This window comes from Podarcis erhardii (genome assembly GCF_964252035.2).
Source record: "Podarcis erhardii genome assembly, chromosome: 9".
Classification (NCBI taxonomy): domain Eukaryota; kingdom Metazoa; phylum Chordata; class Lepidosauria; order Squamata; family Lacertidae; genus Podarcis; species Podarcis erhardii.
Window position 1 is genome coordinate 19,148,661 of NC_138512.1, and position 16,640 is coordinate 19,165,300.

Consider the following 16,640-nt stretch of genomic DNA (forward strand, 5'->3'; position numbering starts at 1 on the left):
CTGAAGAGAAACCAGAGTATCTGACCTCCAAAAATTTGAATTTGTTTAAAGATAATTATGAGAAATGTTGGTCAGAAATTAAACGAGACATGGAAATTTGGTCAAGATTGAAACTTTCCTTGTTAGGTCGAATAGCAGCTATAAAGAGGAATGTATTGCCGAAAATGTTATTTTTGTTTCAGGCCCTACAGATCATGGACAAGGTGGAATGTTTTGGAAAGTGGCAGAAGGATATTTCTAAGTTTGTTTGGCAGGGCAAAAAGCCCCGAATAAAGTTTAAAATTTTAACTGATGCGAAAGAAAGAGGGGGATTTGCCCTGCCAGACTTGAGGTTATATTATGAATCTGCAGCCTTCTGCTGGATGAAAGATTGGATTTTGCTGGAGAACACTGATGTCCTAGATCTGGAAGGGTTTGATAATGCTTTTGGGTGGCATGCATATTTGTGGTATGACAAGGTTAAAGTTCATAAACTGTTTAAAAACCATATTGTTAGAAGAGCAATTTTTATGGTCTGGACAAAATACAAAGACTTATTGGAAAGTAAGACCCCGAGGTGGCTTTCACCGGTGGAGGCCAAGGCACGTAAGAGACTCAATATGGAGGCCTATTGGCCAAAATATTGGGAAATAATTGAAAAAATTGGAGACAATTGGAGGTTACAGAGCTTGGAAAAATTAAAAAACAAGGTGCGAGATTGGTTGCATTATGCCCAAATTCAGGAGGTTTTTAAAGTGGACAAAAAGGTGGGATTCCAGGTGGAAAAATCGAAATTAGAGACAGAATTGTTAGAACCAAAAAATAAACTGCTCTCCATAATGTACAACTTGCTGCTTAAATGGAACACACAGGACGAGATAGTCAAATCCGCCATGATAAAGTGGGCACAAGATATTGGACACAACATTATGTTTGAAGACTGGGAAAGGTTATGGAACACCGGAATGAAATTCACGGCATGTAGTGCCTTGAAGGAAAATATTATGAAAATGATATACCGGTGGTACATGACCCCAGTCAAGCTTGCTAAGATATATCACCTGTCTGATAATAAATGTTGGAAGTGTAAGGAGGCGGAAGGGACATTCTTTCACCTCTGGTGGACATGTCCGAAAGTGAAGGCCTTCTGGGAGATGATTTATAATGAGCTAAAAAAGGTATTTAGATATACCTTACCTAAGAAACCGGAGGCCTTTCTTCTGGGCATTGTAGACCAGAATGTGTTAAAGAAGGATAGAACCTTTTTTATGTATGCTACTACTGCAGCAAGAATTCTCATCGCAAAGCATTGGAAGACACAAGATTTACCCATGCTGGAGGAATGGCAGACGCAGTTGATGGACTATATGGAATTGGCTGAAATGACTGGCAGAATCCGAGACTTGGGAGAAGAAGCAATGGAAGAGGACTGGAAAAAATTTAAGGACTATCTACAAAAACATTATAAGTTGTATGAATGCTAAGAAAATGCACTTTTTAGGAAATCTTAGCCCCAGCAATAGCAATTAGGTGAAATGAAAATTAAGGTACAAGAAATTTGAGGTGGCATTAGGAAATAATTTTATTGTGTTTTAATTAAAATATATAAGAATTGGTGTACAATATTTGGAATTTGATAACATGATAAATTGAAAGATACAATAAGTTATGAAATAAGATGACAAATTGCTGAAGTTTGTATTATAAATAATGCAAGGTCTGGAGGATGTGGGGAAGTCCAGTAGATTTGATAAAAGGATTACGGAAATTTGAAACTTTTATATTCTTTTTCTTTTATCTGTTTTTCTTTTCTGTATCTCTGTATTCTGTAAAATTAATAAAAATATTAAAAAAAAAATTAGCAGGATTTGACAGTAGTGTGTTTGTAACAGATTTTAAGTGTTCTTGAACAACAGACTTCACACAAGACTGTGGGTGATTTCATTAAATTGTATATTTAAATCACCTAGCAAGTTTACTTTTATATTCACCACCAAGTGAACCAGCTGCTTGTCGTTTATCAACTAAAATTCACATCCTTTTGAAAGAGTCCCTTAAAAAAGTCTCTGCACTTGAAACATGTTAGGATGAAAATATAAAATTTAATTAATATTTTTATGTGCACCTTCACTCTTGCAGTAGATTTAGGCTGCAGCCATATACACAAGTACTAGAGAGTATGACCTATTGGACTTAAAGGTAAAGGTACCCCTGACCGTTTGGTCCAGTCGTGGATGACTCTGGGGTTGCGGCGCTCATCTCGCTCTATAGGCCGAGGGAGCCAGTGTTTGTCTGCAGACAGCTTCCGGGTCATGTGGCCAGCATGACTAAGCCGCTTCTGCCTAACCAGAGCAGTGCATGGAAACACCGTTTACCTTCCCGCCGGGGTGGTACCTATTTATCTACTTGCACTTTGACGTGCTTTCGAACTGCTAGGTTGGCAGGAGCTGGGACAGAGCAACGGGAGCTCACCCTATTGCGGGGATTCGAACTGCCGACTTTCTGATTGGCAAGCCCTAGGCTCTATGGTTTAGACCACAGCTACACCTGCGTCCCTTTCTATTGAACTTAGTTGGGCTTAATTTTGAGTAGATATGCACAGAATCGTGCTGTCAAAGATAGTTACAGAAGAAATACGACATTTTGTGTAATGAACACAGTTGTTCAATTGTTGCAGGGGAACTGGGCATATTTCCTCAGTATATCGTAAGTGTATGACACTAGAATTCAAACCGAAACACTTTGATCTGAAAAAGATGTAACTTCCCCACCCATCTCAGTTGACAGAATTCAGATTTTGCATGGTATTGGAAAGTGACTACAGAGGTTTTACTCCCTCTCATTATTCTAGAACCCAAGGTCATTCAATAAAGTGGAGAGATGTTAGATTCAGGGCAGACAAAAAGAAGTACTTCACACAGGGCATTAAACAAGAGGTACAGAACTATTAGTCCTCCAGATGTTTCTGAATGACACTTATCATCCCTGACTGTCGGCTATGCTGCCTGTGACTGATAGGAGTTGTAGTTCAAAACATCTGGAAGACATCAGGCCTTAGCCCCCATGAATTTGTCTCTCAGTGGCTACTAGTCCTGATGGCATCCTGGATCAAAGGCAGTGTGCAGCTGAATACCAGTTGCTGGGGTCCAACAATGGAGGAGTGTGACTGTGGTGATGTACTGACTGTGCTGATGTCCTGCTTTCATTAGCTACTATGGAAACAAATGCTGGACTAGGGTCTAATCTATCCGGTCTCCTCTTTTATGTTCATGTTAGTGATGTGAATGTTGGGAAGAACATAGTTGCTCATGTCTATGTCATCTAGTGAATGCTACCTTGGAGTCTATCAGCATAGTTGTACTACACACACACACACACACACACACGTCTGCACTCACCATATCACAGAACAACAAACCATAGTTTGGCATTAAGGGATTGCGCCCTGTGCTTGTATACTTTCTCCTCCTTCCTTTGGATGCTCAGCTTAATTATTTAGTACCTGGCTTGCAGCTAACCATCATTTGCTGTTGCAGCCAAGCACCAAAACTACATTTTGATCCTGGCTTTCAGTCTTCTTTGACAAGCGTAAACCACAGCCTTCCTGTTCAGATGCATTGGCAAATGGATTTGCTGCAAATCAGAAGTTTACTAATTTCATGTATTCCCCCTGTACAAAATTGGCAAACACCAGCATGACTAACTTGGCTTCCTATAGCATCACACTGACATTTTGTGAACTTTTTTTGCTGTTTAAAACAGTGTACATAAGCTGTTTCTCTTCTCCAGTGCTAAAGCATACAATTGATTAGATATGCTTTGGTGCAAACAGAATCCTCGTTTAGCAAGACTACCCTCTTCCACTGCAGAACATTGCATCATTGATGCTGGATCAGCTCTAGTGCCAATTGTAGCACTAATCGAAAAATGTGAGCTTTTGTGTGTGGTTTTTTTACTCCATGGGAGGAGGCAAAGATGCCCTGCTTTCACAAACATACTGCCTGCAGCCTTGGCTGTAGCTGAGCCTCCTGCTGCTTTGCTTCTCACTGGCGTGGGAAGACATGTTAGAGGTCACTGCTGCTTTCTTTCTACCATCCATCTATATATCTTCTTAATAGGCTGTTAATTTTGAAACCTAATTATGATCACATAATTGCCAGTGGCATTAATTGCATCTTTGCTGAACAATTAACCACTTTTCCTGGCATAAGATGTTCATTAGCATGGTGCTCCAGTTGCCTTCAGAGAGATGGCTGGAGCTCATAAAATGATGCTTGGACTTTAGTATCTCTTTGGATGTATGTGCAGGAGAGCATTTTTGTTTTGCGTACACCTAGCAGCAAAACTGTAAATAAAATAAACTGCACTGTAAAGAAGTCTTTGTGAGCTAGTCTGATTTCTTTGGTATACTGTTCTATAAAAATACTGTCATGTACTTTTAAACCATTTCCACACATACAGCTAGTTTTATATTGACATAGAGAAAAAAGTTCAATGGAAAAACAAAATTACATTGGAAATACAAGAGGGGAGTGCAAGAGGCATTAAAATATATATGTATTTTGTTGACCTGTTACTTAGTTCATGAATTGTGGTTATTCTACACTGTATGCTTGCTTTAACTGAGTAGCACTTGAAAGTGGAAACTGAATAATACAAATGGAGTACAAAGACAGTTTGCAGTGGCATTCCTTTGTTGGTGGGAATGCAATGATTAAATGCTGTAATAATTATAACTTTTTAAAAAAATCCTCATGATATGTGCCATTAGTATCCAATCTTTTGTCAGTCACAGCAAGTCTTATATGGAAGAAGCTGTTAGAGATTCTGTACTTTGTCAAAAATGCCTACAAATGAATTCGTCTATTATTTTCTGAAATGCATAATACAAACATCTTTTATCTCAGGCTGTGAATATGAGTTTAAAATATATATCTTTTGTGCTTCCAGGACTTCTAGTAGCAGCCAGACTCTGTCATCGTGCCATACAATGGAGCCTTGTACATCCGATGAATTTTTCCAGGCTCTTAACCATGCAGAGCAAACCTTTAAAAAGATGGAAAACTACCTGAGACACAAACAGTTATGTGATGTAGTATTAGTTGCTGGTGACCGTCGGATTCCAGCACACAGGTAAATATGCAATTAGACTTTTCTTAAGTTATAACAAACTTCCCAAATTGACTGTTTGAAAAAGTTCCATAACTAGTCCACTTGCAATATGTTCATGTGGTGATTTGAACCAAAGATATTTTTTCTAACAGCTGTCAATGCAAAAGTCTTGTCCAAAAGAAATATTTGCAGTAATTTGAAAATCATAGAAAAATTAAGCACATGGGTAGTTTTTACATAAATATTTCACTTCTTATGAAAAAAGGAGCTGCTGGTGCATATTTGTCTGTAGGTAAGGTAGTAATTTTATTCATTTAGCTAAAAGCCATAACAAAGCACTTGTTTGTAAACACATCTGCTTATAATGGCAAATGTGATCTACATGGCAAATTTTATTTATTGAATTGTTGCTAGCCTTTTGTTTGTTTTTCATTCATGAACTTCCCCATACCATTTGGTTGTCTATTATTACTACTAGGAAGTAGATGTTTTCACCCATTAGGGCTGGGTGATAACTGGTTTTCAATATCATGATATATCACCAGGTAAACATCACGAAATATCATGATATCTGAAATAAGGAAGGAACTACGCAGAGGTGAACTGCTACTGCTACTACATAAGGGTCTAAAACTGATAAATGATTATATTATCAATCACCTCATGGTCACTTTCAGCAGTAGACGAGCCAAAATGCATCCAAATGGGACTTTTGGTTTTGGGCTTGGCTACCAAATGGTGATATTCAGGGCAATCCAAAGTACGGTGATGAGTGAATACAAATAATCTGGAACTGCCAGCAGGCCTACTAGGCAGCAGCAGCAACAGCCTAGCAGCGGCAGAATCAACGTTGTGGGGGGGGGGGGGTAGAAGCAGCGGCAGCCTGGCAGTAGTGGCACAATAATCAGCAGTCTGTTAAGCCTCACCATGGCAGTGGGCGGGGTTGGCAGAAGTGGCGGCAGCCTGCAAGGTCCTGCCGTGGTGGCAGCAGTAGTAGTGGTCATGCAAGGCCTTGCGGCAGTGGCAAAAGCAGCAACGGCCTGCAAAGCCTTGTCATGGCTGTAGCAGTAGCGGTGGCCTGTGAGGCCTTGTGGTGGCAGTAGGAACAGAGGTGACCTGCAAGACCTTGCTGAGGCAGGCTGCCACAGCTTCTGCCACTGCCTCCCGCTGCTGCCAGGAGGACTTACAGGCTGCCGCCACTTCGTGCCACCACGGTGAGGCCTCGCAAGCCCCACTGCTTGTGTCGCCACGAGGCCTCGCAGACTGCCACTACTATTGCTGCCATGTCTTGTTTTTGCCATAAGGCGTCGCAGGATGCCGCTACTGCTGTCACCTCCAGTCACAGTCATGAGTGTCCTCAGGCCACCACTGCTTCTGCTGTGATTTTTCATTATCGCCGCGAGGCCTTGCAGTCCGCTGTTGCTGCTATCATTCCCTGTCACTGCCCTGAGGCCTTGCAGTCCCAGATTATTTGTATTCACTATGTCTCATTGCTGTACTTTGGATTGTCCTGAATACCACCATTTGGTAGCCAAGCCCAAAACCAAAAGTCCTGTTGGGTTGCATTTTGGCTTGCCTGCTGATGAAACTGTTTGTGATGATTGATAATATTGTCATTTATCTGTTTTAATCCCCTAAGTACTAGCAGTTGCCAGGACATTTCGCCTCTGTATAGTTCCATCCTTATTTCTGACATTGTGGGAGGTTGCAGTGTTTAGCTGGTGATATTGTAGGTGATAACATTGCACCGTTGCTGGTGCTAACACTGCAAGGTTTAGCTGGTGATATTGTGAGGTTTAGCCGCTGATAACATTGCAGTTTTTAGCTGATGAGTTATCATGATGTTTAGCTGGTGAGTTATTGCAGTGTTGAAAACCAGATGTTGCCTAGCCCTTATACACATTGTAATTCGCGATATATTGCCAGCTCAGATATTATGAAACAGTTACCATGATGTGAACTTCAAACTGGTTTGGGATGATATATTGCCCAGTCCTAGCACCCATTGAACTGCATTTCACCAAAAAGTTCGCATTTTTGTCTCAAAATTCAGATTAGCTTTAAGTGGTATTTTTTTATTGGGCAGTGAAGTTGTAAAGCACTAAAGAGGTAGGTTAAGAAACATATTGAGAAGTAGATGATATCATAGTTTGTCAAGTTCAAAATGTTTTCAGAAATATTCTTCTTTCAAGGGGGTGAATAATGAAGCCATTAATGTGAATGTCATTTTCACTTATTTTGTTTCATATGGTTACAGATTAGTGTTGTCTTCTGTCTCGGACTACTTTGCCGCCATGTTTACTAATGATGTAAGAGAGGCAAGACAAGAAGAAATCAAAATGGAAGGTGTTGAGCCAAATGCACTATGGGCTTTGGTGCAATATGCATATACAGGTAATGAAAGTGGCTGGTAAAGTTGTCTAATGTATGTACATTTGTTTATTTTATTAGCTTTCTCACCTGCTGTGAAGGAAAGGGGCTGTTTACTCAAATATCAACAAAACCCAACTCCTGATACAGTGGTTCCCCCAAATCTGTACTGTCTCATTTATTTCCTCTTAACTTACCAATAACCTGGTAACTGTGGGGTACAGGCCACAAAGCCAACCAAATATAGATGTTTATTCTGTTTTGCGGTATTTGTGTTTATTGTTAAGCATACTGATAACTTCAGTTATTAGCAGTGTGAAAGTATAAGTACAGTGGTACCTCGGGTTACATGCGCTTCAGGTTACATACACTTCAGGTTGCAGACTCCACTAACCCAGAAATAGTACCTCGGGTTAAGAACTTTGCTTCAGGATGAGAACAGAAATTGTGCTCTGGCAGCGTGGCAGCAACAGGAGGCCCCATTAGCTAAAGTGGTGCTTCAGGTTAAGAAGAGTTTCAGGTTAAGAACGGACCTCCGAATCGAATTAAGTACTTAACCCAAGGTACCACTGTAAATATATAGGGAAGACTGCAAAAACTCCTTTTTATGGCCCAGGAAAGGATTTCATTGAAAAGGTCTTCCTTTTGGCCTGTCTGAGCCAGCTCATCCCTGTACTAGCCAGGGACACAGCTCAGACCTGTAGCTGGAAACCAGGCAGCTAAAATGGCAACACAGCGTCTTCCCTCTATGCACCTCCAACCTCATGAACACAAAGTTGTCCTTGCTGGAGGCTAGGAGTCTAGCTTATGAGAAAAGACTAGTGCATTTGGGGTTTCTTCATTTAGAAAAAATATGACTTAGGAGGACATAATAGATAGGGGTTTGTTAAATTTTGAATGGTGTGGAGAGATTGGGTTGGATGAAGACTAACTAATTTGCACTTCCACTAAATTCCTATTGAAATCAATATAACTGGTCACGACTAACTTTCCCATTGATTTCACCCAAGTTGCACTAACTTAGTCTGGGTCAACTCCAGAGAGCTTTCTCTCCCCTCCCTTAGATTGGTCTGATCTAGCAGAGTTGCTCTTGTAATATTATTATTTCCTAAATACCTTAAGCTTCTTTCTGATTCTTCTAGGTCGCCTTGAATTAAAAGAAGATAATATTGAGTGCCTGTTATCTACAGCATGTATTCTTCAGCTCTCTCAGGTTGTAGAAGCTTGCTGTAAATTTTTAATGAAGCAGCTTCATCCATCAAATTGCCTTGGAATCCGGTCCTTTGCGGATGCACAGGGTTGCACGGATTTGCACAAAGTAGCCCACAATTACACCATGGTAAGTTGTCTATATGTGCATCTACTGTCTGTTTATTAAGGAACATTGCTTTAAGGCGATCATTCTGTCAGAGCAAGTATTTTGGCTTGCCAGACAGAATGATCCCCCCCCCACTGTTCTGCAAGTTCTTTGACTCATAAAAACAAATTTCAGTGGTTGCAGGGGGAGGAAAGGGACAGAAAGTCCCACTGCTCAAGCAGAAACACTTGTGCAGGGCTTCCATTGGCGGGACCCATTGAATTCTGCCCTCTGGATTTATTTTATTTTACAGGGATCTAGGGAAGAGAATAGCAATGTTTTGGGTACTGCAGAATATGTCCCCTGAATAGCTGGCATGGCTTATGGATAAGATAGTGAGCTGGAAACTCGTGGTTCACGTAATCTCTGCTGTCAACTGATTTGCTTTGGGCAAGCTGCTCCATGTCTGACATGAAAAAGAAATTTGCCTACCCATGGGGACTGATGATTGCTGGGATAATGATATTTGTGGTGATGATATCTGAAGTGCTTTTAGCACTTAGAAAGAGCACTCCTATATACACACACACTTGGGATGGATCAGTCGGTTCTGACATTCGTTTGGTATTTTCTGTTCCACTTTCATCTGGTATTTTCCTTTCTGATGCAATTGGTTTAGCACACTCACTGGCAAAGCAATCCAAAGTTTCAGTTGCTGTCGCTGAGGCTTTCTGGAGCTAAGCTGCTCATTGAAGCTGCAGTGGAAGGCTGGGCAAAGGGGACAGGCAAACCAGGCACGATCCTTGCACCAGCAGTTGGTCTTGCAATGAGTCTGTGCTAGGTGTGAGAGCAGCTCAGATCAAGTGGATTCGAGGCCAGCTCAGTTCCACCTTCAGAATGCCCCGTTTTGGGACTTTCTGTCAGCAGGGATACTGCTGGCAGGCCTTCCACCTTCCTGCACTTTCAGGCAGAAGGGAAAGGTCTGGGCCAGTGGAGTGGTAGGAGGCTGGCAGAAGCAAGCAGAGGAATGCCGCTGCTCAGTCCAACCCTCCCCCCCCCAGCCTGATATGTATATGGGGGTTTGATTGTAATCTAAATAAGAAATATTTTTCAGCTGATTTAATTATATATAAACTTTTGATGTTCTTGTTTTTAAAATGTTTCAAATACGTTATCTTTTATTTTTATTGTATTTTTTTTTTACTAGTTCTCTTTTTTCCACCCTGCGCTCCTTTGGAATGAAGGGCAAGTTATGTATTTAATAAATTACAGTGGTACCTCGGGTTACATACGCTTCAGGTTACATACGCTTCAGGTTACAGACTCCACTAACCCAGAAATAGTGCTTCAGGTTAAGAACTTTCCTTCAGGATAAGAGCAGAAATTGGGCTTCGGTGGCACGGCAGCAGCAGGAGGCCCCATTAGCTAAAGTGGTGCTTCAGGTTAAGAACAGTTTCAGGTTAAGTACGGACCTCTGGAACGAATTAAGTACTTAACCTTAGGTACCACTGTATATCAGTATACAGTGGTACCTCTGGTCGCAAACGAGATCCGTTCAGGAGCCCCGTTCGCAACCTGAGCAGAACGCAACCCACGTTTGCTCAGGTCGCGATTTGCCGCTTCTGCGCATGCACGTGACATCATTTGAGCGTCTGCGCGAGCGGCAAAACCTGGAAGTAACCCGTTCCATTACTTCTGGGTCACCGCAGGACGCAACCTGAAAACGCTCAATCTGAAGCATCTTTAACCCGAGGTATGATTGTATTCAGAACAACTTGGCAGGTGTGTGGTACAGAGATAAACTGATCTCTGTGTTCCACCACTCACCTGCCGTCTTGCTCTCAAGTTGGGTTACTTTTGCAAAATATGAAATTGGTCCTCAGTGCTTCCACAGATTCGTAGATATATGGTGAACTGTTGTAATGTGTAAAGTACATCCTCTGAGCATCTATACAAGAGAGCTTAGTGGTGCCTGGTATTCAGAAGTATGTATCCTATTTGGCTATAATAGCTAGTTGCCATTGGTAGACCCTTTCTTCACAAATGTCTCTAATCCCTTTTGAAACCAGCAGCCGTCCTTGCATCTTCTGGCAGGGAATTCCATAAATCAATCATCTTATGCAAGTAAGTACTTTCTTTTGTCTGCCCTGACCTGTTGCCAGTCAATTTCCTTGGGGTAATCCAATGCAGGTCTAGTACTTTGCACTTGATCCTTCACCTTTACTTGCCCACATAATACAGTGGTGCCTCGCAAGACGAAATTAATTCGTTCCGCAAGTTTTTTCTTCTTGCGAGTTTTTCGTCTTGCGAAGCACGGTTTCCCATAGGAATGCATTGAAAATCAATCAATGCGTTCCTATGGAGACCGTCCGGGGACAGAGGGGAAGCGCTGCGCGCCTTCCCCTCTGTCCCCGGACCTGTTTAAAGCAAGGGGCGGCAGGGAGAAGATTGCTTCTCCCCGTTGCCTGCGCCACAATCTCCGGGGACAGAGGGGAAGGTGCGCACGCCTTCCCCTCTGTCCCCTCTTTTGAAGCAAGGGGCGGAGGGGAGAAGATCGCTTCTCCCCGTTGCCGCCCCTTGGTTCAAAAGGGGTCCGGGGATAGAGGGGAAGGCGCGCGCGCGCTCTGTCCCCGGAGATTGCGGGGCTGGCAACGGGGAGATGCGATCTTCTCCCCGCCGCCCCTTGCTTCAAAAGAGGTTCGGGGACAGCGGGGAAGACACGCTGCGCTTCCCCGCTATCCCCGGAGCTTGCGGGGCAAGCTTCGTTTTGCGAAGCAAGCCCATAGGGAGATGCGTCTTGTGAAGCGGCTAAGAAAACGAAAAACGCCTTAGTCTAGCGAGTTTTTCGTCTTCCGAGGCGTTCGTCTTGTGGGGCACCACTGTAATAAGTAGGTTTGGACAGTTCTCCAGTAGCACACTTTGAGCATAATGTACTCTGGCACAGTTTCAGAGTACAAATAACTAAGATTGAACTGATGGGGGGGGGGACCCTGCTACACTTCCGGTGCATGTGTCAATAGGCCGAGAGAGTAGACAGTACTCTGTTGAGCCTATGAGAATAATCTATGTGCAGTATCTGCAGTAGACTAGTTTGTTTCCTTTCCATCTGTCTGAGTTCTACCTAGAATAATGTTAGACTCAAACTGTTAAAGAATTGTTCCTACTTTTGCTAAAGATTTCATCTCAAGAATTCAGACAGGCAAGGTATATCCTTTCTGGTTTTCCCAATGGTTCGTGATCATTTGCCTTTCTACCTTTCGTATGCTTTTGATGCACCATTTCCTCCTCTGTTAAGAAGCTTTTGAGACGTATTATAAAGCTGTGGCCATTGAAATAGCTACCTTGAAGCTATTGACACTGCAATAAACAGTGACACAATTATAACCTTTAATAGTTTGACAGGAATGAAATTTAAATTAGTTGGATTTTAGAAAGCTATTTTCCAGAGTAATTAGTTGTGCTAGATGAACCCTTCCAAGGGCGTTTTTTAATGTTGTTTAGTTCCAACAGAGACGTGAAATTCAATTTTAGTAATAATGGTTTGAAACGAATGTTGCCATGGAAACAGACTAGAAATCTGTAGTTCAATTGAATGTTCATGTAGAATAAATCCCCTACTAATTTCATTTGCTTAAAAACTGCTTTAAAGCAAGGAAATGCTGGCACTAAAAACAGCAACCATTTTATGTTTATTTTTAAAAGTATTATAATAAGTGTGCAATCTACCTATACCATTGCTAAAACACTGTACCTTATTAAAAGCAGTTTATTGTGCATTGTGCTTCAAATGGTGGTAAATAGCAGAAAAGGCAAAGTAGGGAGCATTTGTGCATGCTTGCTTCATTTGTTTATTTAAAATATTTACACTCTGCCTTTCCTCAGCGTCCTTTAAGGAGGGTAATTAGTAAAATACAACTCAATACAAACAGTACAAAGCTGTGTTTTCAGAGAAATGTTACCCCATGCAGCACAGGTTGAACTCCTATTTCTAGATCTCCTATTCTATTAACCAAGAGCATGTTGTCTTGTCAGGATTAAGTTGTAGTTTTCTTGCTATCATTCAATCTATTACCAACTTCATACACTGGTTCAGCACTTCCACAGCTTCCCTGGAATGTGATGGAAAGCAGGGAGGGAGGGAGGGAGGGAGGGAGGGAGGGATGAGTGTCATCCACCCATTGGTGGCACAGATTCCAAACATCTTTATGACATCGCAGCATGGCGGACAAACAAAAAAACCCTGGAACCCCACAGGCCAACAGCCAAGGGGGTGAGCAGGAGTCTTTCCCCCCCCCCCGAGCCGCTTTCTGTTGCATCTCCACACTGTTTTGCTTCTTATGAAGGCTTAAAAAATATTAATGTATAATAAATGTGAAATATTTATAGTTCCATTTAAACCTGTTTTGGCATTCCAGTTGGCCCTGTTCATATGTAGCCTTATCTAAGGAGCTGTTTACTCCATGTAGGATGTATATATATGCAGTTAAAGCATTCAGTCTTATAAAAAGCTCTTTTGTAAGGCTTTTATATGAAACTAGGAGTTGTTCAATAATGCAACTTCACAACTAATTTTAAACGAAAACAACTGTGTGTGGGCCTGCCAAAGATTCAGTTGAAGTATTTCTTGGTTTATGAGATCTTCGAGCAAGTAATCTCAAGAGGACTGATCTAAACTAATAGGCTTTCATTAATGGAACAGTATGTTTAGTGTTTCTTGAAAAGGTTGGCATGGTTTCGTTTCACGTACTAAAGCTTGACATATAAATAAGTAAGACAGATTTCAGTTCTGTGTCACTTCAGTTTACAAGAGGGTGTTGCTCCTGTATTAAAATAATATAATGTTCCTCAATTTTTATACTCTATTCATTGCACTGTTCATTTTAAGCAATAAGATTTATATCTTTATTATATTGTTAGAAGCCCAAGTGCAGAATGTGATGTGATGTACAAAATTCAGTGTTCCACATTTTAGCCCTTATGGTGGCCAATAGGAGCTTGAAGTATATGAGATAGTTGATTCTACTTGCAATGTTTTTGCAAATTTTCTGCAAGTGTGTTGGGAAATGGAGCTTGGGCTGAAGTCATCTATCTATACTCACTTGCTAGGGAGTAACCCCATTAAACATAATAGGAATTAACTTCTAAGTAAATATGCATAGATTGCATTGCAAGAGGGAAATTGGTGACAGTAAATGGGAGGCATGAATTCATTCAAACCAAGTGCACTCACTAAGTACTAGGGTGTAGGAGCTGATCTGCAAAACCTAATCCTAGTACCTCTCATTCCCTTCGAAGCTCAGCATATTCCCTGCTTGTCTTCAGGCAGATCAGGGTTATGGTCTGCCTTAGCTTAGCAGATCTGGATCTGGCCAGTTTGAGGATAGGTGCACTACATGCATGGCACCATGGGTTCCATGATAGAGGTAAAGGTGTGGTATAAATGTGAGAATAATAAATAAATGTTGGGCAGATGGTTAAGAGTCTAGAGCTTTCATCCACATTGTGGTTTTCTCCAAGTATCCAGGATTTCAGTGACAGACTTTTAATTGTTTGTTTGTGAGGTCAGTGATGTATGATGCATCCTGGCACAAGTATTTGAGGGCTGTCTCCATGGATACCTTCTGACCCATGCTTTAAGTTCTACACATGTGGTCCTACTAGTTCTGTCATTAGTGGACAAAAGCTATGGCCTTTCTTCTGACAACGCCCCATCTATGAGACTCCCTCCTGCTCAAGATCTAATTTCTCCCCACATTGGTGGCATTAGGAATCAACTCAAAATGTATTTATTTTGCCAGGATTTTGATGGTTACGTGCAAATTGTAATAGAAATGTTTTGACTCTGTGTTGTTGTTGATTTGTTCATGAATTTTACTTTCTCTCTGTGTGTTTGATTTGAGCGCAAGGAAGCAGTACCACACAAGGGCCTTACCTCTCACCCAGTGACAGCAGCTAGGATAGAAATAGCAGTGAAATGGAAAGAAGATCCCAATCTCCAGTGACATTGTGATTTTATACAGACAGACCTGAGGCATAGGAAGCTGCCCTATATCAAGTCTATTTGCCCAAGTAGCCATCTACTCTGACTGGCAAGGGCTTTCTGAGGTTTCAGATAGAAAATATTTTTCACCATTCACATACCTGATCCTTTTCCTTTTCTGTTCTGTTCTGTCTTTTCTGTTGTAAACCTTTGGGTAAGGACTGTCTTGTATTTTTAATCTGTGTACTGCTGTTTATAAATGATTAATAATAATATAGTTTAGCTTCTCTTTATGTCAGTTTGTGAACCCTATATATAAACTGGAGATTATTCCCCAGTTTATAATTTTGTTCTTTACTCTTTCTCCTATCTTTCGTTTTCTATTTTGTTCTATGTATTAAATGTATCTTTATGTATCATTATTTGATGTAATGTTGAAAACACCAAATAAAAATTAAAGATGTGAAAAGAAAATACATGGGCCATATCTGATGACTCTTAAAACTCTTAAGTAATGACTGAATAAGATTTCCAAGAAGTGTGTGGTATGCTGCAGACTATTACTTTCAACCCTAGAATAGTGGGCATCTGTTTGTCTCGAGAGACAATGGAGTGTGCCTTCAGGGGTGAAGTCAAACTGCTGTGTTAGCAGCACCAAAATGACCTGCCTGTGGCACAGGCCTGGGCAGTATGTATGTTGGTCCTGGCTACCCACGTCCCAAGAAGATTGTTGTTATAATGCCCCAAGGTTATCAGTCAGAGGGAATGCTCGTTCTCTGGACCTGCTCCATAAAACATAGTGCCTTCATTTAAACACACTGATTCAGGGAAGAAAATGCAAATCCCTGTACAACATTTAAAAAAATTCACAAAGGAACATGTAGCTTGTGCTACTTTCTGCAGACAAATAATTTATCTGGGTAGCTTTTGAGTGCTGAATGAAGCTTCCTCTGTTTGCTTTCTTTATATACTTCCTTTCTTCCATGCCACCCAAGGCAGTTTACAATTTTAAATATACATAAATGCTACATATGTTACAAAATAAAGAACAGGGTTCTCTCAGGAGCTGAGAGCATGAGATTGCTGGCCTCCGTCTTCTTGCTTCTGCTTTCCTTCAAGGACACACAGCCCTTAAGTACTTCCAGGGAAAGGGGAGGCTACCCCAACTTTTCTTAAGCAACTCTTTAGGAGTTGCTGTTATGTGCATCCTGGCCTGGACTTCTGCCTTTCTTCAAGGCACACAGGTCTTTGCAAATTTAAGATGGGTTTGTATGCTTGTTGTCTGGCCCACCACTGTTTCCACCACTGCAGTGCCATACCTACCAGCTCTAACTCCAGAGCCATGGTGGCAGCAGTTTCCTGCCACAAGGGACTGAAACTGAAAAGAGGTAAAACTTCTTGGCAAAACTGGAGTGGGAAGTTACATAACAAGCAGTTCTTATTTTCCAGCATACATATCCACCTGCAGTTATACCTTACAAGGTCTGTCTCTCCATTAATATTGAGATGTTTTGTTTGTTAAACTTTGTAGGATCATTTCATGGAAGTAATTAGAAACCAAGAATTTTTATTGTTACCAGCCACTGAAATTGCAAAGCTTTTAGCAAGTGATGATATGAATATTCCAAATGAAGAGACCATCCTCAATGCATTGCTTACGTGGGTGAGACATGATTTGGAACAAAGAAAGATGGATCTCAGCAACCTCCTGGCATACATCAGGCTGCCATTACTTGCACCACAGGTAAATAAATGCTTGCAATCTGTACAGCTCTTCTTTCATCTTTCACCAATTGATACCAGTAAATTAAGGTGATATGGTTTGGTTGCCTCCCACTTGGAAACCTCTGCATTCATGCAGGGAATCAGTTTACCATTATACAGTGCCACCCATAACACACT

The 16,640-nt window shown here is 41.3% G+C and overlaps 1 protein-coding gene across 3 annotated transcripts in view; it reads left to right on the plus strand.

The window, feature by feature from the left end:
* The window catches only part of KLHL5 (kelch like family member 5), a 50,908-nt gene that overhangs the window by 19,891 nt on the left and 14,377 nt on the right, over positions 1–16,640 (plus strand). For all 3 annotated transcript variants that reach the window (XM_081875772.1, XM_081875773.1, XM_081875771.1), the window contains 4 exons: positions 4,930–5,112; positions 7,349–7,485; positions 8,604–8,800; positions 16,270–16,482. In XM_081875772.1, the coding sequence (XP_081731898.1) occupies positions 4,930–5,112; positions 7,349–7,485; positions 8,604–8,800; positions 16,270–16,482 (730 nt within the window). The remainder of the gene's footprint in view (positions 1–4,929; positions 5,113–7,348; positions 7,486–8,603; positions 8,801–16,269; positions 16,483–16,640) is intronic.